Below are 21545 nucleotides of genomic sequence, written 5' to 3'. Positions count from 1 at the left end.
ATGTGAACTCTTGTGCCTGAAATATCTTAATTATAAAAAATGGCAATAAACTGGTCATTCAGATTTTTCAAGAACATAGAGCACCATGTGGTGGTGGTGGGGCCTTCAGCACAGCACGGTTGTAAAGCCTTCACTGTGGTTTCTTCTATATGGGAACTTAACCTAGAAACCACAGAGCAAATTTTGCATGTTGTAATAAGTCAGGCAGGAAGGGGCCAAAAATATGTAAATTTGTCTACCCACAGGCAATTATACAAAAAAAAAAAAAAGGACAAAACAGATTTAGAGGACAAAAGAGGGCATTAATAATTAGAATGTGTGGGTTTTCTAGATCACTGATATTTTAAACAAGATTGATTCCCAAGTCAGTAATCATGACTTCATAAATGCTTTAAGAAGCAATAAAATAGGTAGAAAAATTAACCTTAAGAGAGAAGAAATTAAAAACAAAAGAGACGATAGTTAGCAGATACCCATTTATTTTTTCTGAAAATAACATGCAACATACCATCCCCAAGAGCCCATTCAGAAAATGATTTAAAAAAAAAAGTCATCTGAAAACTGATGCGAGGATGTGCCACACTTGGAAAAGCCAAGACTTTTAAGGTGAGGTGATGGAAAACTAAGAGTCAGAAGACTGAGGCTCTTCAAGCTATGAGACTTTAGACAAATCACTCAGTGTCTCTGGATTTTAATTTCCTTGTGGGTCAATTAAAGAGGCTGTACTAGATAATGTCTAAGATCCTTTCCTACTCCAAATGCAAATGGCTCCTTAAATAAGTTGTTGCCCAAACATCCCCAGAGAATACAGATGATGATAAATATTCTAGGACTAAGTAGTTCTATGATCAAATAATTCTAGGAAACAATGAAATGCACAAAGTTGGACAAATGTCTTTACCGTAGGACTTCTCAGACTTTTCATGCTAATTTATGCTGTTATTCTCCAAGACAATACTACATAGTATGTAGTGTTTCCCAGGTTTCTTTGAACACTGAATATTTTAATTCCTGGAACACTTTCAACATCTAATAGAATCCGAATATCTCAGTGAACACAATTTGGGGAAAGCAGCTTTAAACAATAAACTTCATGAATTTAAAATCAGATGCTGAAAGAAGCAAAATGATCACATCATAGTTTAGAGCATCCATTTCAGAAACTGTAATAACATCTCTGCAGTGTCGACATGTCACAAAGCACTTTATCTTACATTAACTCATTGACCCTTCACTCTAGAAGTCAGGGACGGAAATAAGCATCATTTCCATTTTACCAATGAGAACGGAGTTTCACTTCTAGATCTTTCTCATCACAAACTGTTTTTGCTAATGAACAGAATGATCAATCTTCCACCACTGTTATCATTTCAGGCTCTGCTTGAGCCATCCTCTAAGGTCCTCTTGTGCAAACGGACTTAGGGGACACTCCAAGGAAGGAGGGAGGCAGAGAGAGCCCCTGGGCCCAATACTGTGCTGTCACATATGTGACTTCACCTGATCATCTCAGTAACATGGGGTAACTATTATATCTAGTTTTGCCACTGGGGAAATTAAGACCAAGAGTGTTTAAGAACTGCATTCACTGTTACTGTGAACTAAGGAATGATGAAGTTGGGAATACCCATGTCCACCTTTTTTTTTCTGTGAAAGCAATATACGAGCTCCTTCCTGCTGGAGAAGCCCTGGAAACTGGGTAAAAATCAGGGCTCTATATCTATTCTCTCTGGGATTTGGGGTGAACAAGTTATACTGTCCAAATCTGTGAAAGAAGGATAAGAGGAAATATCTCACAGAGATGCTGCAGAAGAATGATAAGGAAATGTAAAGGGACCCAGCCTTATGCCCAGGGCATACAGAGTGCTCAGCAAACAGTAGCCCCTTCCCTTCAGAGAGCTACACATCTGGTGAGGAAAAGTAACTAGAAAAGATAGTTCAGATGCTAAGGTACTAAATAGAACCAAAGGCAGAGAGAGACAAATAGGTGTCTCTGAAACAGTGTGTGAAGGCTCCTGGAGGAGGGGTCTTAACAAAGTGGTGATGATGAGGAAGATAGTGCTGATAAAGCCAGAAATCCATCCCATATTCTGCTCTGAGGTGGAGGAAGAATCTGTATGGGCACTAGTACTTCCTAAAGAGCAGAAAAAAAACAAAAGGAAGGAAGGAAGAAAGGAAGGAAGGGAGGGAAGGAGGAAAGAAGGAGTGATGGAGTAGGGATCCACACAAATTTCCACCTTTTTTTCTTTAAAAGCAACTTAAGATGTTTTGAAATAGTTTGACAGTGTATTTTAAAACTTAAGTTGGGATTGTGGTTCAGTTAAAAAAAATTAGTGTTTTATTTTGGTTTGTGGTTCATGGTTCGTTGAAGTCTGTTTGAAATATGATTTGATTTACAAAAATATTATAACAGTAGAGATAGGGAGGTATAAATTCTACGAGAGCCACATCTTCGTAAGCATAAGCACCTGAGCATTTACTGCATGCCAGACACACCCGCACAATCCCCGAGTCCTCCCAGCAGCCCCAAAAGGTAACATCCCGGAAATACTCCACTTTCAAGAGCCTGAACCCAGAATTTCCTCTCACATTTCTCCTTCCCTCACTCCCAGAGACCTCTCTTTATCTTATCACAACCTGCATGCCCCTCCCCATTCTCACAGGTCATTATCTCTCTTCATTTCACCTGGCTCCTTAATCGTCAGAACAAGGCTCTCAATTTTTACACCTATTCACCTCAGCAATGCCAAATCCTCTTTACCCAGATACTCTCCCTCCATTTGTTGCTGGAAAAGGGTCAAAATATCTTGCCAACTGAGACCATTGAACTCCCAGGGGCCCTCACCATAGCTCGGTCTTTTTACTCATCTCAATCTGAATACTCACCAAATTCCCAAAAGCGATTATTCCAAATCTTTCGTCACGTTCTTTAAGCCTAGAATTACTCTTCCCCCCCCCACCCCCAGTTTTTTTTTTCTTCAGTCTTTACAGATGACCAACCCTCTTTACCAAAATGGAAGTTTTTAAAAGACTGAGCATCACTGTTCTTCCTACTTTTCCTTGACATCCCTAGCTTAACCAACCTCCTCCTTCCAGTATCATTGACTGAAACTCACTCAGATCCCCTTCCTGCAAGACTAACCTGCCTCAATCTTTCTTAAAATAAAGACCTATTTCCAACTATTCCTTCTGTTTTCTATTACCTTGCTCTACCCTACATCCATAGTCGGCTGCGAAGATAATCTTGCCTCAAGGCTGTCTGAAGAGACTCTTACCTTGGACACCTGATTTCTCTAAAGACACACTCTTCCACACTCCTTCACTCCTTAAATCCTCTGGAATGCGCTTTCTACAACTCTCACGCCCACCTGCCCTTCCTGGCCCTACCACACACATACTACTCTATTGAAACTTCTGTTTGAAAGGCTTTCAAAGACCTCCCAATGGTATTTCCAATAGCCTTTTACTCAGCCTTTGTCTTCCCTGATCTCCAGGAAACATGCAACAGAGCTGACCATCTTTTCTTGAAGCTTTGTTCTTCTTGGGCTTCTATGACACTGGATTCCCCCAACATTTTGCCCTTTCTTTCCCCTTCCCTTTACCAAAGGCTCATCTTCCTCCTTCCCACCACAAAATCTGTGTTTCCCTAGGTCTGTCTAGCCTCTTCTGGACACATTCTCTCCCTGGAGTGCTTTAACCTGTTCCCAACGCTCCACCTCGTATTTCAGGAGGCTCTGAGCTTGGGGGCCACGGCTCCAGCTCTGCCTGGGAAGGGTAGTGATGTGTGATTCATGTAGCCAAATTAAAGTGGCCAAACCAAGCTCACTGCCTTTCCTCGGAAATTTTTAGGGTGGTAGGATGAATACTCTAACCCCTTAAGCACCCCCTCCACCCATCTTCCGTACTCCTGTTGAAGTGGGAAACCTTTTAACAAAACGAATGCACTCGTTACACTATAGATGTACAGATGACTACATGTACTATCAAGAGAGTTGCTGTATAAGTGCTCCACTCCAAAGGATGTGGGGATCCAGGCCAAACACAAAAATCCATGCACCCATGTGACACAGCCTCTATATACTGACTTTAGGAAAATCCCAGGGGAACAGTAAAAAAATGTTTATGACCATCTTCTGGATGCAAAAGGAGTTCTTACAGTGGTTCATACTGTGGGTGCTACTAACTCTTTAGGCTGGACAATTCTGCCTTAATGAGACTGAATTGCACATGGAAGGGCCTTCTGCGTCCCTGGTGTCTGAACATTTGAGTATCACAATTTAGCACTTCCCCCACTCCAATTTAACACATTAAAAAATGCAGAAAAATCCCTGTATCAGAATGGCTGGGTTCTTTCTTACGCGAGCCCAGAACAAGCAAGGCTCTACTAACTTTTTATTTTCCTAATCATCTAAAACTAGACATCTAGGACCCTCGTTTACTAAGCCATCCCCGCCCCCGCCATCCAGTCACCAGCCAAATCTTGTCAATTCTTTCCGTACAATCTTAAATCACATCTCATCTAATACCTCCACACTGCCACTACTCCTTTTTACAGCTTTCTTTCAACTGGGCACCACCTTCTAAACTCAGGCTTTCTCATCCAGCCATTCTAGCAAGCTACACCATATTACCCCTCCCCACCCGCCCCACCTTCCAACCTCTACCCCCCACTCTGGCCAACCTGAATTACTCACTCTGCACCTAATATATTAAGCCCATGCTTTCTATCTTCAGATCTTTGCTGTCATGTCCCTTCCGCCTGAAATGTCACCTTCCATGATGTAACCACCGATCCCATCTCCTGAGTTAGAAATTTGGCATCATCTTCGCGCCTGGGTGGCTCAGTTGGTTGAGCGACTGCCTTCAGCTCAGGTCATGATCCTGGAGTCCCAGGATCAAGTCCCACAACGGGCTCCCTGCTCAGCAGGGAGTCTGCTTCTCCCTCTGACCCTTCCCCCTCTCATGTGCTCTCTCTCTCAAATAAATAAACTAAATCTTAAAAAAAAAAAAAAAGAAATCTGGCATCATCTTTAAGTTCTCCATCTCCTTCCACATGTGGTCATAAAATCTTCTGGAGGACACAGATCCCTTTGGCACACTGATGAAAGCTAGGAACCTCTCCCCAGGAAAGAGCTAATATGTGCAACATTTTACATACGATTTTAGGGGCTTTATGTACTCAAATGTCTAAAAATTTGGTTGTTCCTCTTGTCCACAGTTTAACTGCCTTCTTTTGGGTCCTCTCTATCTCACAGCTGTCCTAACAGCTAGCTAACTGATTTCCCTGCCCAGCCTCTCCCCTGATGAGCAACAGTGTATGCCCTGCATGCCACCAGCTTACTTCCTACAGAAGGATGGCTGTTCCCGACCTGACTTATGTTACACACTCAGTAATTATTTAACTCAATGTTTTGGAGTCTGTTAAACTTTCAGTTAAACAAAAGAACATATCCACTCCCTTGGAATTGGTCTGATGCATTTGACCTATAAAACTGTGAACAGAGAGAGAGAAAGTAAAGACAAAGTCATTTCTAGAATCTTTCACGAGGCAGGACTGGTTTGATCATAAATGGTCTCCCAAAAGGGCCATTTTTAGGCAGTTCCCTGAGGGCAGGGAGAGAGACAGATCTTGTCTTAGAGCAGAGCTAAAAGGAAATTCTAGGTGATGGGAATGACACAAAGAAAACAATGGAGTGTAATAACCTGAGATCATACAAAACCCGAAGCTACATATTTGCATCCAACCTACATACACAGCACCGAAACAATGAGACTTTAACAGATTCTGTAAAGTGACGCATCAGCTAACACAGTAAGAACCCAAGGAGGCAACACTGCTTTCCTTTCTCTCTCTCAACCCCCACCTCTTCCTTCCTCACTCAGGCTCTCTCTCCTCTTCTCACTGGAAGCCTTGCAGCCTGGACCGTACACATCTAAAACTCCCGTGATATACTGAAAATGCCCGTGGGGTCACACAGCAACAACAGCTTCTGAGGTGCTGACATTATCTGTATGGCGTCTTTCTTACAGAAACCTCATGTTCCATTAGAAATTAAAGAGGCCTAGAAAGAAGCCACGCCTCCTGTTCCGCTGCCCTTTCAAAAAGCTAACGCTACAAAGGAAGTATGTGATGAAGATAGTCATGAGTATTCGTAATAAAATAAATCCAAGGAATCTGACATAAGGAGTAGGACAGTGTCGATTTTTCACATTTAATGTGGAAATTAAACGCAGGGGAACTTATCTGTCCACAAAACAGCTATATTTAAGTGCAGCTGTAAGTCAAATGAAAACAGAGACAATAGTGGCCAATTCCTCAGTATTCAGTATATATTTAGGGTGGCTACTTTCTTGAAAAGCAATCTAGAATATGAAATTTCATATATATAGCTCCATTTTCCCCTTACTGACTCATGTAGATAAACTGGTGTCCCAAAAATGTCTTAAAAACAGTTTTAAAACATCAAAACACAGAAGGCCTGTTTGGTCTATATAAAACAGGAAAATACTGGGCGCCTGGGTGGCTCAGTCTTTAAGCGTCTGCCTTGGCTCAGGTCATGATCCCAGGGTCCCGCACTCAGCGGGGAGCCTGCTTCTCCCTCTCCCACTCCTCCTGCTTGTGTTCTCTCTCTCGCTGCCTCTCTCTCTCTCTCTGTCAAATAAATTAATTTAAAAAATCTAAAAAAATAAATTAAAAAATAGGAAAATACTAAAGTTCATAAATATGAAAACTATCCATCGGTAATAGGTGACTTCCAAAGAGATGGTATTAAGAGTTTGCAGTAAAAAGAAGAATAGAAATTCATAAAGAATAGGAAAGGATATCTCAGAGCTCAGGAACAGAACCAAGGAGTGCCTAAGTACAACTGGCTGAAATTCTCAATGACGTGAATTTCTTGGATTTTCACAATTTTTAGACATTAAAATAACATGATTTTCTAAATTTTTGTTCACTTTTTTCCTTGACAACCGAAGAACTATATATTTACTGGAGGAAGCAAGAAAGACTGGAAGGTCGAAAAAAATGTAAACAACCCCTAAAAATAAGTCGCTTGTGATTCTACCTACCAACAGAGGAAAATATTTGTTAATATTTTGGCAATTTTCCTCCAGTCTTTTTTTTTAACGCATTTTTGAGACTGTAGTGTATGCATGATTAACAAACACGAATATAATCTTCCCTAGTTTACACTTTATTGTTTTGAAATTCTGTATGTTTAAATAAGCAAAGTGGAACCCAAATACAATTCTATTTACTAGGGTAGCACTCTGTCTCGCACCAAGTTCTGTCACTGCTGCCACTTAATAAGTGCTAAGTAACAATAGCTGTATTGATCCATTTCTTGAACACACAATTTAGTTTGTTCCATTTAATTTTTTCACCTGTCCTTACTCCAGAAAAAGCTTGCTTCCTTTCCTCATGGCCCACCTATCCTATTTTAAAATTTACTAAGCTTTTAAAATGTGTTAAGCAAACCATTCTCTACAGATGCAAGATTAAAAACAAACACCCACCAAACACCTATAGATGTCCAAGGACAAAAAAAAAAAAAAAAAAGTTTATTTTTTCTGAGTAATGCAAAGACGGCGTCTTTGAAAACCAAATGTACAAACAAGACAAAGGAAAGAATTCAGGAAATCATCATGCATATACTAATAATCATATCTGTCTGTTTTCAAGCAAATTAAAAGGTACAAATTCTCATTGATAAGAGTCATCAATGCTCTTTTTTTTTCCTTCTCCAATCATATCTTTGCATAAAATAGAAAGGATTGGAAGGCTTTCTTTCCCCAGAGAGAAGGCAAACTCTGCTAATAAGAGCATGATACAGGAACAATTGTTTTAAAATATGGTGGAGTGCACTCTTCTACTTTTTGGTTCTTTCTTTCTCTCTCTCCTTCCAGTGGTGGAGAGTCTCATCTTCGTGCTCCAGGTCCTTACCCGTCTGGAGGCTGCCCCCACTTTCTAAACATAGTCCATTCTTAGAGGCTGGGTCAAGGTCTCCCAGGATCACACAGAGCCTCCCAGGACCACCTGCTGTTGCTTGCTCTGGGGGGACATTAATAATAATAGCACCTCAGAAGGACTGATGGCAAGAGCCCTGTGGAATGGGCACTATTATCCTTCCTTAACAGAAACTTGAGGCCTAGACAGGTTAAGTGAAAAGCATGCAAGTGGTAGAGCCAGAACTTAAGCCAGGGTCTTTCAATTAGGTTGAGTGACCGTCAAAGAAGTTAACAGTGTGAAATCCACATTATCATCAGGGTTCAAGGTATATGCTAAGAGGCAAAATGTTAGTGGAAAAAGAAGGAAAAGTATGGTTTATAACTACGGGTTTTTTTTATAACTAGTTTTAAAAAGTGAACTGGGTTTTTGGGAGACTGGCTTACTGGACTGGGCGAATAAAAATACACAGTACCACGCGATACTTGGGACATATGGATATAAGAAATTATTCATTGCTTATTGGAAATTCAAATTTATCTTGGCGTCCTGGATGTTACCTGACAACCCTAGAGTAAAGGCCTTTATGAAACAAACAAAAAACACTAATAAATTACAGAGCTACACTTCCCAAAGCTGAAATCTGGGACGCTCTGTGTGCCACATGTCTTTGGGAGGCCAAGGAAAGGGAAGTGTAGTGGGGCTCCAGCTGTTCTTAGCTGGGCTTCCTTCTCTTTTTCCTAGTAGCAGACCCAGCCCTTCGTGATGTCAGAGACCTCGCTTTTGCCAATTAGGCCATTTAATAAATTCATGGCCTCAAAATTCCTGACCCTTCTCTCCTTTATATGGATGTTGTGAGGATTAAATACAATTGAGGTTGGGAGGGACTATCATCTATATATCTTTAAATACTTATTTTTGGTGGCGTGCTTTGGAAATATATTCTCAGAAACCTGGGCAAGACAGACCCCCCCGCCCCCCAACACACACACACATACACGCCCTACCACCAAGAATGAGCTTGACAAGTATTGCTAATATGTGGTGAGCCCAGCTGACATCAGCCCCTAAATGGAAGAAAGAACAAAAACAAGAAATGTGTTCAAAATCCGAAGTGAACTACAGAAAATGTAGTGAGCCGCCAAAAGGGGTACCCAGCAGAAAAAAAGGGGTAATCACAGATAGAGAATTCTATACTTTTCAAATGGCTATGGATACATATTTAAAGCACAGTTCCTTGATTCAGAAATACTACTTTATCACCAACCCTCTGAGATAGCCTAATGTGAAATAAGGATAAGACCTTACTTATGCATACCAATTTAGTTTTCTGCTACCTTCCCCTCAACTGCCACTCTCTGTGGCCTAAGTATGTTTACCTTCTTCTAAAAACAACACGTTGGGAATAGCTCAGACAGTGTTCATTTAAATATTTCTATGCACAACTTTAATCTTCAAACTTAACAAAATCCCAATCTACTACACATCGATTGCTGTGAACAGAAAGTGCTTGAAGAGGATTAATCAACAGCTTTGTATGTCATCCTCCAACAAGGCCAAACACTGAATCACTGTTGGATTCTTCACGTGCAGCTACACCCAGTTAATCTTCAAGAAAGCAGCAAACTATGTAAATCTACTTGAACTGGGGAGATAAGTACTTCACTCATCAAAAGTTAGCAACAAGTACAGCTATTAGCTGGCAATATCTTTGTAAAGAAAAAGAAAGATACACACACACACACACACGCGCGCACGCACACACACACACACAAACACACACAAATTCTTGCATTCACTCCTCTTCCTCAAAGGCCCCATTGCAAACCACGACAGCATATAGCAAGAAAGGAATTGCTACATGCCACAATTTGTAAAAAACCAAATTCTATGACATAACTGAGTCAACTACCCAGAGAAAGCAGTTCTAAAATGGAAGTCAGAAAACATGGAGAGAGAAGTGGCTTGTAAAAGAATTCAAAGCAAAATGGAAATACTTGTTTTCTGTATTTAAAGCCTTTAACATAAAGTATTTTTTTCTTTTGAAACACAATAAAATATGTTCATAACTATAGAAGTCCTGATAAATGGTTTTTGTTTAGGTTGCAGGGCATTTTCATACAATCAGACTGGATATGCTTAAGCAATATCACGTTTCTGAAAGTCACAGTCAATAATAGGATGTACACACTTCTCCACTGAGGCTTGGACAAACAATCTTTGTCTAGATACTGCCTACTGGCTTATCACTTCACTCAAAAGTGTCTTCACTTTGACCTAAGCCAAGCAGGTGTATTTCTAATGTGCTCATAGGCCTGTGATGCAGGAAAATCCTGTTTATCCGAGATGATGCCAGAGATCATGGGGCAGGAGGGGGACGAGCACCACCTACCTCTGCTTTAACTGAAACTGGCTGACTCCGATACATGTAAAATATAAAGTTTTTAAAAAGAGATTCTACAGTCATTCACTGAAGCAATACTTTGGCTTTCAAATGTCATGAACCCATCATCCATACTATCCACTTACTTCATCCTTCACTTTCAACCTCACAACCTCCACCCTTCCCCTCAAAAAAAAAAAAAAAAAAAAAAAAAAAAAGGCAGGAGGAATCCCTAAACTGGACTTTTGAGATGAAAAAGGCAATGGGCAGTGATGCGGATGAGCTCTGTATGAGTTTCTACTGAGATGTGCCCATAAGCAGGCAATTGCAATGTGATGGTTTTAAGAGCTTGACTGCCAGGGTCCAAATCCCGGCTCGGCACTTTGGGTTGTACAGACTGGGCAAGTTACTTAATCTATGCCTCAGTTTTCTCAGCTGTAAGGGAGATAGTATTACTTGTCTCATAGGACTGTCAAGATGACTAAAATTAGTTAATCCACCTAAAGCACTTAGAACAGTGACCTGCAGCAGGCAGTAAGGTGCTCAGTGATGGTTAGCTACTACTAATATATATGCCTAAAAAACTGTGATTCTCCTATCTTTCTCCAAAAGGTGATTTTTAGGTCTTCCTCACATTCCATTTTTTCCTCAGGCAAATTATCTGAAATCAGCTCTAAGAGCTGCTTATATATTTGTAGATTAAAATCAAATCACATTGTACACCTAAAATTTACCTATTCTTTCATCGAAATGAACAAATTTATACAAACCGAAAGGTGCAAGCTTAACATCACAAAATCTTATAAAAGACATTAATTAGACTTCCCGTTTAGACGAAGCCAGGATGAGATCACAAAGTCACTCATGGTAACCAGGTCCCCACGCTGGAAGTGTGCTTTCCCAGTGAATGGCTAAATACTAACAAAAGAAGCCTTTGACTCAAATACCACTGGTACCCGGGGTCTTGTGTCTGTATAATGCCTACACATTCATTTCTTTCTTTGCCTATAGAAAAAAGAAAGTCTGTTTGTTTTTCTGATTCAGTCAGCCCTTTTAGTCTCTGAATCTAAGGAGAGCCCAGTGAAAAGAAGAGCATCTTATCAGCGTGCTCCAGACCAGCAGGCTGTCCCCCTCCACACACAAAACCTCCAGCCCCTCACAGCAAAAGGGCCTCGCCCTCAGAGCCTTTTCCCCATTTCAGAGCTAACACCCCACCGGGTTTTGACAACAAATAAATGAATACATGAGGCCTTTACATAATTAGCCATCTTTTCAGGTAGAGAGAGGTGGGTGGAAGAGGAGGGTTCAGGAGAAGAATATTTATTGCAAATCGGCATCATTGATGAAGTTGATGTAAGTGTGCTGGATCCGAGGACATTTATTTTAAATGAGGCCACACGAAGTGAGTTTAGAGATGCCTGGTTTTGAATCTAGACAATTTTAGCATATACTTCAGACAAGTCAGAAATGCAGATTTTTTTTTTCGTGGAAAAAAAAGGAGCTTTTCTTAAGCCAGGTAAAAGTTGCACTGACTTGGACAGCAAAGGACACAGACCAGGGTGTTTACTACCTTTTCAAGGGAAAGCTAACAAGTAAAAGAACCCAAGACCAGAAAACAATACTTTTTTGACACCGTCACTGTTTGACCAAATTAGCCCTACTTTCAGATATACTTATGCTAAGACATACCCCCCATCAAATGACTTTGAGAACAAAAAGGACTACATACAATCAATAATCCTGTGAATGTCTTTAGGAAAGCCACCAGGCATCCCTGTTATCTGTCATGATCTTAACAGAGCTACGGTCTGCAAGGAAGGATAGAGTTCGCTTGTATCATTATTGGGATAATAACTTAATTGATTTGTCTCCGTGGCTAAGGATGTAGACAAGAGATTTATTATGGTAGAAAAATATCTGCAATCGTGTTTTTGTTTTCTCAACAAGCATCTTGCCGCTGACCTCTAAATCAGTTTAACCTTTTCTAAACAGACCTGCACATTTTTTACATAATTTAAAGCTAGGTTTTGTTATTGCTGCTGCTGAAAGGCTCTGTGAGATTTATCACAACATGGCTTCAGTAACCTTCTTTTAAAAACAAAGATGAAAAAACAAAACAAAAGGCCGAAACTGTAAGCTCCCAGCTCCACTCCTTTTCCCGGCAGGGGATTTCGATCTAACCACTAAAGTGCCTTTGGAGTTCAATCTGTTAAAAAATGTATGAAACGGTATTAAAATAGGAAAAGGCATGTGTATGACTCAGGCTTATCCAAGTATCTCTGCAACTAGGATGTCACAGGATTTCCCTGTGCTTCTGAAAACTGAAAACCTTGAGAAAGTGACAGAAGTTCCTGTTTCGTCTCTCTCTTTTTTAATATATATATGGGGGGTGACGCGCGCGGACACACACACACACACAAGCACACACACAAATTGGTCTTCCGGGTTTGCTATGAATCAGGCAGGTTCTTTCGGGCTCCGAGCGAAGATTGTTGCAAACCAACGTTACGACTTATTACCGTACTCTTCTACACACAAAGGTTTCAGGGTGGAAAAAAAAAAAAAAAAAAAACCAAACTTGTTGCAGAGCTGGGGAGAAGCCCCTGGCCCGGCGCGCTGCGCTCTCGCCGCCTCTCCACCCCTTCCCCTTCCTCCACGTCCCAGCCGGCGCGGCCGGCGGGGACGAGGGCATCTCCCCAGCTAAGGTCACCGGCCCGAGCCGTCCCCGCGGGCCGCCTCCTTCGGAAACAAGGTCACCGCCCAGTCCGGTCCCTCCGAGGGGAAGAGCGGTGTCCGGCCGAGCGCCGGCGCCCTTTGTAAAGCTGGGCGGCCGGCCTCGGCGCGGCATCCCGGCCGCCGCCTCACCTGCTTGCGATAAGGCGTCCTGCAGTTGCTGCTGCCCCCGGGGTTGCCGCTGCTGCTGGGGAAGATCATCGCGGCGGGCGCGGGCGGCGGGCGCGGGCGCGGGCGCGGGGCAGCCTCGCCGCGAGGGGGAGGGCGCAGGAGGGGCCGGCCCGGGCCGCGGCGCTCTGGGAACTCCCTCTCGCCGCGCGGCGGCGGCCGGCGGGGGCTGCAGCTCGGGGCTGACTTCTCCTCCGCCCTCGACCGCCCGACTCGCCTAAAAGTGCGGCGCGACGGCGGCGGGCGAGACTCGGGCAGCTCGGGCGGCCGCCGCCCTGCGTGCCATGGACGGGAGTTCGCGCGCGGAGCTGGCGGCGGCGCGGACTCTGCCGGCGGCAGCGGAGGAGCAGCGCCGCCGCGTCCCCACCTACCGCGGCCTCAACCACCGCCCCGAGAGCGCGCCGGCCGGGGGCGGGGAGGCGGCAGCGCACCGCCTCGCGCCGCGCCCAGGCCCACCCGCGCCTCCCCGCCCGCCCTCTGGGCGTCGCGCCCGCAGCCCCGCCAGCCGATCGGCCCCCGCCCGCTCCCTCCCGGACTTGGGGCCGGGGCCGGGGCCGCGCCGCCCCGGGAGCCGCCGGCGCCCCCGCTCGGTGCAATGGTTGGGTCTGGCTCCCCGCGTGCCGCACATTCCTTGGAGTAGCCACCCCCCTCCTCTTTTCTTTTTTTCCCCTCGGCTCTTTGCCTAAGCACCAGCCGTAGCTTTGCACCCCTGCTCGAAGCCCCTTTTAAGGGTATGGCTTCGGGGAGCGCTCTGACACCTGGGTAGTAATGAACCAGTCCCGGGTCTTTTTTCTTTCATCCTTCCAAACTACCCACCACCCCGCCCCCAGTCTCCCAAAAGGGTGCGAGCAATCACTCCTACTTCAACCAACAAACCAGCCTTCCATCAAACCTCTGCAAATCCGCGTTCCCCCAAATCACAACGCTAAAATTTTAGCACGGGAAAACAGGTCTACACTCCCCACCCTCTCACCGCAAGTACGCACGGTAAAGTTCGATACTTCATTCCCATGCCAGAGTTTACCAGCTTACCTTCAAGATGACAGTATCAGATAGCGAGAATCCCTTAAGGCCATTGGTTTGGTAAGCCTTCCTTTAAACTGGAACAGTGTAATCCTTCTATACGTTAAATAATAGATGCCACCGAATGTGTTCTACTGAAGGGACACAGAAACTGCAAAAAGGAGACAAAGGGAGGAGGTAGTTTCCTTTGTTTCCCAGTGAAATTATCTAAGGCGGCTTAAGATGCCCCTTTTCTTGATCACTTTCAAGTTGGTGTTTGAAGCCTAGAACCTGTGCATCGCAGAAGGACCTCTACAGCAAGTTCTACAGGCAGACCCCGGGCAGGGTTGGCAGGCTTGCCATCTCTCATGTTGGCCTGTTCAGCTGTATTACAGGGTAGTATCACAGCGGTATTACAAAGTTTTTCCCCTGGCCTCTGGCCTCTAACACCTTGGAAAGAGCCATCTGCCATGATAATGAAAAATCCTAACTCCTCTAAGAAGTGAAGACACTCAACTTGTGGCTACCATAAGGAAAATAAAGTGTCCCCTAGGGTCTTCTAGTGAAGCTGTGGCTATTTGATCTCAGTGTTCTGAGTTTGAGCCCCATGCTGGGTGTAGAGATTACTAAATAAATAAATAAACTGTTAAAAAAAAAAAAAAAAAAGGTGTGGCCATTCAAAGGTTTTTCCAACAGCAAGGAACTGAAAATATTCATCTTAGTTAACCTGCTGGTGACTTAGTCACCATATTCCATCTCCATATTCCAAGATGCTCCCAACATTCTCCAGCAAAAATGATGAGAACTAGCAAGTCTCACCTAATTAAAAACAACCATATACACAAAATATACATATATGTAATTCCTAATTCTTTCCATTAAAAACAAAAAGCAGCAACAAAGGAACTTATTCTAGGCACAGTACTAGGTATACCATGGACAAGTAAGAACTTGCTAAATAAAATTCACAGAAACATATCTGTCCTTTAAAGTGATTTAAATAAATACAGCACAACTAACATTCAGTTGCGTGTTAATATTATATACATGCTAGAACTATTTCCTACTACTCCATGAGTTTACAATTGTTTCAGCTGCCGATTTGCTATCTCCCGTCACTAGGATGCTTTACTGCAAGTTATCAACCACAGGTATAAAATATAAGGTGTTAGGTAGAACTGTTCAAGTTATAGGCATCTTTTCCTGAGAACTTAATGCCCAGGACCCCAGAAGTTCAGACCTATCATCTATGGAAATATTCCATGTACAACCTCAGTTGTCATGATTGGTCTCTTAGGAAACCACAATTTAAACCACAAAGAACAGCATAGATTAATTTTTCTACGGCTCTGCTCTAAGTTCACAATACTTTTGATGTTGTGCTATTCTAGAATGCTAAGCCGTGATTTGATACCCTGCAATAGTTTTACAGGGATAAGGGAAAATTTCAAGTGATAACAAAATTTAAATTAGAATACTAAAATATACTAATAACACTTTATACTAAGTATGCTAAGAATACATTAGTATTCTTATTAAATATAAATAATATTAAAAAGAATCTTTTTAAGAATAAAAAAGATATCTAAATATCAGAAAAATACAGTATCCTATACTGATGAATGACATACAAGGAGAAAACAAAAGGCATATATTTTTAAAAACAATGTCTACCAGCCAGGGTTCAAAAGTTTCAGGCTTAAGTAGGTACTATACTCTTAACTAAGTAAAGCATTATAAAGAAAGGAGAAGATAGCCTCAAAGACTATAAAATGTAATGAAGTCACTAAAGCCCAAATGATTCCAACCTAAGAGAGATAACACAAATATGAAATCATGTGTGTATATATAATCAGTTATAGATATTCACAAGTGCTTAGTCGTAAATGATTACAGGGATAGATCCTAGTGAGATTCATCTGGGAAAGTTTATTGACCTTTGAAACAAATATGTTTTAAGACAGACAAAGCAAGGAAACATTCCAGAGAAGCTGCAAGTTATCATGGGAAGAATAAGGGCTTTGGAATCTGTCCTGTAAATGCTCCTTCTCCTGAAAGGGAAACTGAGACTTTGCTGTCCAGGCAGTCCTACAACACCCTCCACCCCCAGCTCAGCTGGTGGGTAAAGTTATGGGAATCTGACCCAAGAGCAGCCAATCCAGAGACTGGCCAGTGACCTATGACATGGTTCGGATAGAAAAAATGAACAGATCCAATCAGATTCTCACCCTTGGGAATCTGATTCAGAAAACTCCAAGAGCTTAACTAGTTAGGAAAGAGGCTGAAACTGCAACAGTGCCAGGGGGTAGAGTTGAGGCCACAAAAAGCCAAAACCATATGCAAGCCAAGGTTATGAAGAAGCAGAAACTATGAGTAAACAGGAAGCTGACTGGCAGCAAGCAGAGAGTAAAGCAGATGCCAGGAGCGGTGAGCACTTGGCCGTGAGATGATGAAGGGAGCAGCAGTCCCTAGAGCTGCTTTGGCTTCCAATAGCCCCTCCATGTGTATACTTAACCCCACACCCTCCTTCTTTAGATGGCTTAAGTGAATCTGGATTTCACAATCCAAGGAACAAAATTTAAATAGCCGAACAAATCTGGCTCCACATTTCAGCTTCTCACTTACTAGCCACGTGGCCTGCGGCAAGTGAGTTAACCTCTCTGAGTCCCAGACTCCTCACAGATTGTCTTAAGTATACCTATGGTATACCAACAAAATGCCAAACTCAGTAAATGGCAGCTGTTATTATTGTTTTTCCAGGTTCTATAGCGGTGGTTTGTAGATTTAAGTGGGTGTACTGTATACATAACTGATGCCTAGGACGTCTGGCTGACCATCGAAAAGAACAGGAGCAAGGGTATAGATGGAATTGACAACAAGTAAAAAGAGCTTTCTAAGTCTGTGTACACCAGACTTAACTTTCAGAGGTTAAAAAAAAAGTATGGCAAAAAGTCTGTTTCAATAGCCTAGGTGCCCTGAAGATTTTCTCCCGCATTTGTTTTTGTCCCATTTCCTTTAAAGAAGTTATGTGTTGAACCGGGACCATTTCGGTATGAATGGGAAGACGGTGGGCAGCATCAGAGATCACACTCTGTAAGGCAGGAGGAGTCTGTGAAGGAGGCTAATAAGGACTGAGCCAATCGGTACAGGCAGAAGCCTGCGATCTCAGTAGAGAAGAGGGGACCCGTGACCTCCAAGCATTTGTAGACCTGGAATTTGAGAATCTGAACTTAGGAGACATTTGTCCCAAGAAACAATCTGAAAATGTGACTTTCATTTATATAAATCATTGACAACAACCCTATGAAGTGGGAAGGGTGATTAGGCTCCATTTACGGATGACAGGGAAAAAAGTAGGACTGACTGACCTACCCATTGCTAGTAAGTAGCAAGCAGTGTTAAAACTGAGACCCAGCTAGGGTTAAAAGACTTCATCCTGTGCTGCTTTAACTCTCTAATGCTGTCTCCCCACAAAGCCTTATAAATAATGCTCCAATTCCTAGGTGAGTACTGTAACCCGTACAGCACCCGAGTTGCTATACACTAATAATGCAAGGCATAAAGTGATAAGTCCCAGCCAAGTGGTCTAGACAAGTATGTGCTATGGGAGTCCGCCAGAGGGAAAGATCAATACAGGATGCACAACACGGGTGTGGGAAGCTCAGATGTATACATGTTTTGTTTGAGAGACATTTAGAAAGAAGCACTATGCAGATGACCAGAAAAACAGACCTTGAGATACAGGGCTTGTATGAGAGAGCATGTGGATTTGGGGTGATAGCTGCTGAAATCATGGCTAATTGATGAACTCCCAGAAGGGAGCAGATGACAAAAAGTCAAAAGGCTAGGGAGCCCCCTCATTCCAACACACACTTTACTGAACCCCGCAGAAGAAAGGAGCCTTTGAATGAAATTACTACAAAGAAAGTATGGTGAGGAAACTAAGCTTTGAAAGAAGAAAAAAAATGGGAGCAGAGGAGATGTCCAGTGAGATAAGAGAACAGAACATCTCTATCAACAAAAGAACAGATCTATAGCAGGTTCTATCCCTCTATCACTGCTAAAGCATTTCAGGCACTTTTTTTATTTGGACCACAATTAAAAACAGAAAGGACTCGAGGAAAAATTCACCCAACATTATTTCAAATTACAATTTTTAATGAATAAAATATAATCACATGGTATGGGTTAGTATAAGCAGTTCACACTAAAAAACTGTTTACATTTAAGAGTCTCTATGTTTAAAAGCTCACAAAGCCTCTGGCTCCCAGCAAAAGAGAGAGAGAGAGAAAAAAAGAAAAAATATGAGGTCAGCAGATTCTTTAAATTTCTGTTCTTTCCTGGTACCAAATAGAGTTAATAAAGTACCCAATTTCTAAAGTAGCAGCAATATTTTCTCTTATTTACTATTTTGCTTTTTAAAAAATCTACGATCCTTATTCTAGACTTAAAGCCTCCCTAGACACACATAAAATCGTATGTATATAAAAATGAAACCACTATAATAAAACTATAGCTCTATAGCTAAAATCCTAGAATGCATACAGAACAACATAAATATAGCCGTATTCTGAGGAGTCTGACCACAAGCAATATTCCGATGATTCTTAAATCTATTCTGGGGAGCCACACAGAACAGGCTTTGCCCTACTACTGTTTTCTCTGCAAGGACTAATAAATAATAGCTGTCATTTACTGAGTAACTACTATATTCCAGGCACTCTCTCAGCATGTCCCCTGCCCTTGTGTTCCTGTCTCTCTCACACACACACAATCACGAGGAAAGAACATTTATCCCACTTTACTGAAGAGAAAACTGAAGTACTGAAGCTTGGAGGTTTAAGGAACTTTCCCTAGGCCACAGATCCAATACAAGATGGAACTGGGGTTTGAACTCAGGTCTCTCTGACTCCAAAGTCCCCTGCCTCCCGTAACACTAATAATGGTTATTATAACTCTTAGCTAAGGGTCAAGTCCAAACCCCATTGGGGAAAACTTAAGAGCCCAAGACTAAGTATGTATCTTTCCCAGTTACCATCTATGTGACCTCAGGCAAGTTACTTAAAAGAGGATACGGAATAATGTCGAATTTTCATTCAGTTGAATATGAAGGCAAGCTTTCCAATATTAGAATATACAGTTAATAGTACAGATATATATTCTCACCTAATCTAGCTCCTAAATCTCTTTTAACTGATGGTTACTAAGATGTAACTCCTCTCTTGGAGCAGTTTTATTTTCTGGGATAGGTGGCAGAATGGAGTTGGGAGAGGATGCAGAAAGAACTACCTTCTAGAAGCTGGGATGGTGACTAGGTGGAAGGTACTTCCAGAAACGTGCACTGGAACTGAAAACATGTTTTCCCTTGAAAGTAGTAGACCATATCAGTGATTAGTTTCATTGTGGGATTCATAGATGTTTATAGGTCAACTAAAATCCTAATCACTATTTAGGACATTTCTCTCTATGGCGAAACATCCTCCAAATCTGAAGCAAATAATTTACACTACAAAACTTTTGGATATAATCTGCTCATAAATTTGTTATCGCCCTGCTCTTATAGAATAGTTAATAGGGGGCGCCTGGATGGCTCAGTCAGTTAAGTGTCTGCCTTCGGGCTCAGGTCATGGTCCCCAGGGCCCTGGGATCGAGCCCCACATCGGGCTCCCTGCTCAGCAGGGAGCGTGCTTCTCCCTCTCCCTCTGCCTGCCGCTCCCCCTGCTTGTGTGTGCTCACTCTCTCTGTCAAATAAATAAATAAAATCTTAAATTAAAAAAGAATAGTTAATAAAATTCAAAGCTTACTCATATTTCTGAAATCATGGTTCTCTGTAAGTTAAATCTCTTTTCCAAAGTTTTCTATAAAAATAGCTATATGGGTTCTTATTCTTTTCAAAAAAAAAAAAATCTGGGACAGGAGAAGGCTATATGACAAGATTTTTGTCTTTATTTTATACTACATTGAATTTACATCAAATTCTATAACAAAATAAAAGAGAGTCAACTATTTGGAAAACTAGGACAAAGAACTTCATTTTTCATTTATTGTGGATTACTATTTTCCTAAATTACCTGGATGGATGCCTCAATCCTCTATCTTCTTTGACTGTGGAAATCTAGTATTGGAGCTGTTATTCTCCATTCCTATAGCAAGCCTATAAGAAAACAAGTGCTTATTTTCAGAATACTTCGAGATAATTCAATGAATTGTCCATGAATTCGAGTAAAATATACAAATTATGGAAGATATGAGATGATCTTTGATATGGAAGTCACATAATCATCTACTGTGTGTAAGCAAGTAAAAGGGCTGAGGTAAGCAAGAGAGGGGCTACTGTGCTGGAAAGGGCCATCACATCTGTCTCTTGTTACTTGAGAAGAGACAGAAAGGACTTAGGGTATCGACAGAATTTGTAGAAAACCATAGCCCCCCCAAAAAAAATCTCAAAATCATGAAAAACAAAATTCGAACCTGGAATGACCATCTCCTTCCCATGAGTAAAAATCAACAGCTGGAATGACAACTTTGAGAGTACAGAGCGAACAACTGTACGTGGGACACACAACACCCTCCTGTAAGCTCAGACTGACAAAAGGTTATCCTAAGACTTTCCTAAATGTCTGGGGGATATAACCAATGTTTACCCAAAACCTGGGATCCATAGCAGAAATGAGCATTTAAAAGCATTTAAATGCATTTAAAAACACAGGAGAAAAAAACCCCAATGAAACAGTTTCCTTTCTCTTCCATTGTTACGATTACCATTAAATGATGTCTATTTCACCTGAACAGGAGGGTGATAGGACAATTAATAACGTCCTTTAAGTAAATGGAGATGCTAAGGAGCTTTTCGTTCTCCACTGAATTATAAATGTAAAGGTTTAAACAAGAGAATAAAGAATTAGAAATGAATTTCTATTCAGTTGAGTATGTACAATGGCAAATTTTCCAACATCAGAATATTTAGTTAAAAGTTCTGGAATGGGCTACATAGAGAGCTTATAAAAACTCCCCACCCTAAGTGTCCTTAAGAATGACTAGTTCTGGATTATCTAATACACTTAACACATGGGGCAAACAGATGACAAACCTGTCGCAAATTGATACTCCCCAAGCGAAGACAAGGCAAATGAGGAAATTCTGATGTTGTCAGGACAATATGACTGATCATGACATCAGCAATTCCTAATTCCAAACTATAAAGAACACTCCCAGAATGCTGACAATATATTAAATGGATCCTCCCAGAACCACCCTCCTTTCAGCTTCCTACCTAATACTTGATCTAATGGCAAATATGATGATGTTTCAACTAAA

General features: G+C 41.9%; 1 protein-coding gene across 8 annotated transcripts in view; it reads right to left on the bottom strand.

The window, feature by feature from the left end:
* Positions 1 to 21545, bottom strand: part of RBMS1 (RNA binding motif single stranded interacting protein 1) — a 209462-nt gene that overhangs the window by 118104 nt on the left and 69813 nt on the right. For 2 of the 8 annotated variants that reach the window (XM_035007918.1, XM_035007921.1), the window contains exon 1: positions 13191 to 13607. The exons of 5 other annotated variants lie outside the window; for them this stretch is intronic. In XM_035007918.1, coding sequence (XP_034863809.1) covers positions 13191 to 13259 — 69 coding nt within the window. In that variant the 5' untranslated portion in view covers positions 13260 to 13607. Of the gene's footprint in view, positions 1 to 13190; positions 13608 to 20299; positions 20429 to 21545 lie in introns of those variants that run through there. One more of the 8 variants, XM_035007924.1, reaches the window with a different exon arrangement.

This window comes from Mirounga leonina, unplaced genomic scaffold (genome assembly GCF_011800145.1).
Source record: "Mirounga leonina isolate KUSES-001 unplaced genomic scaffold, KU_Mleo_1.0 Mir_151, whole genome shotgun sequence".
Classification (NCBI taxonomy): Eukaryota; Metazoa; Chordata; class Mammalia; order Carnivora; family Phocidae; genus Mirounga; species Mirounga leonina.
This window is presented reverse-complemented; position numbering and strand designations above follow the sequence as displayed.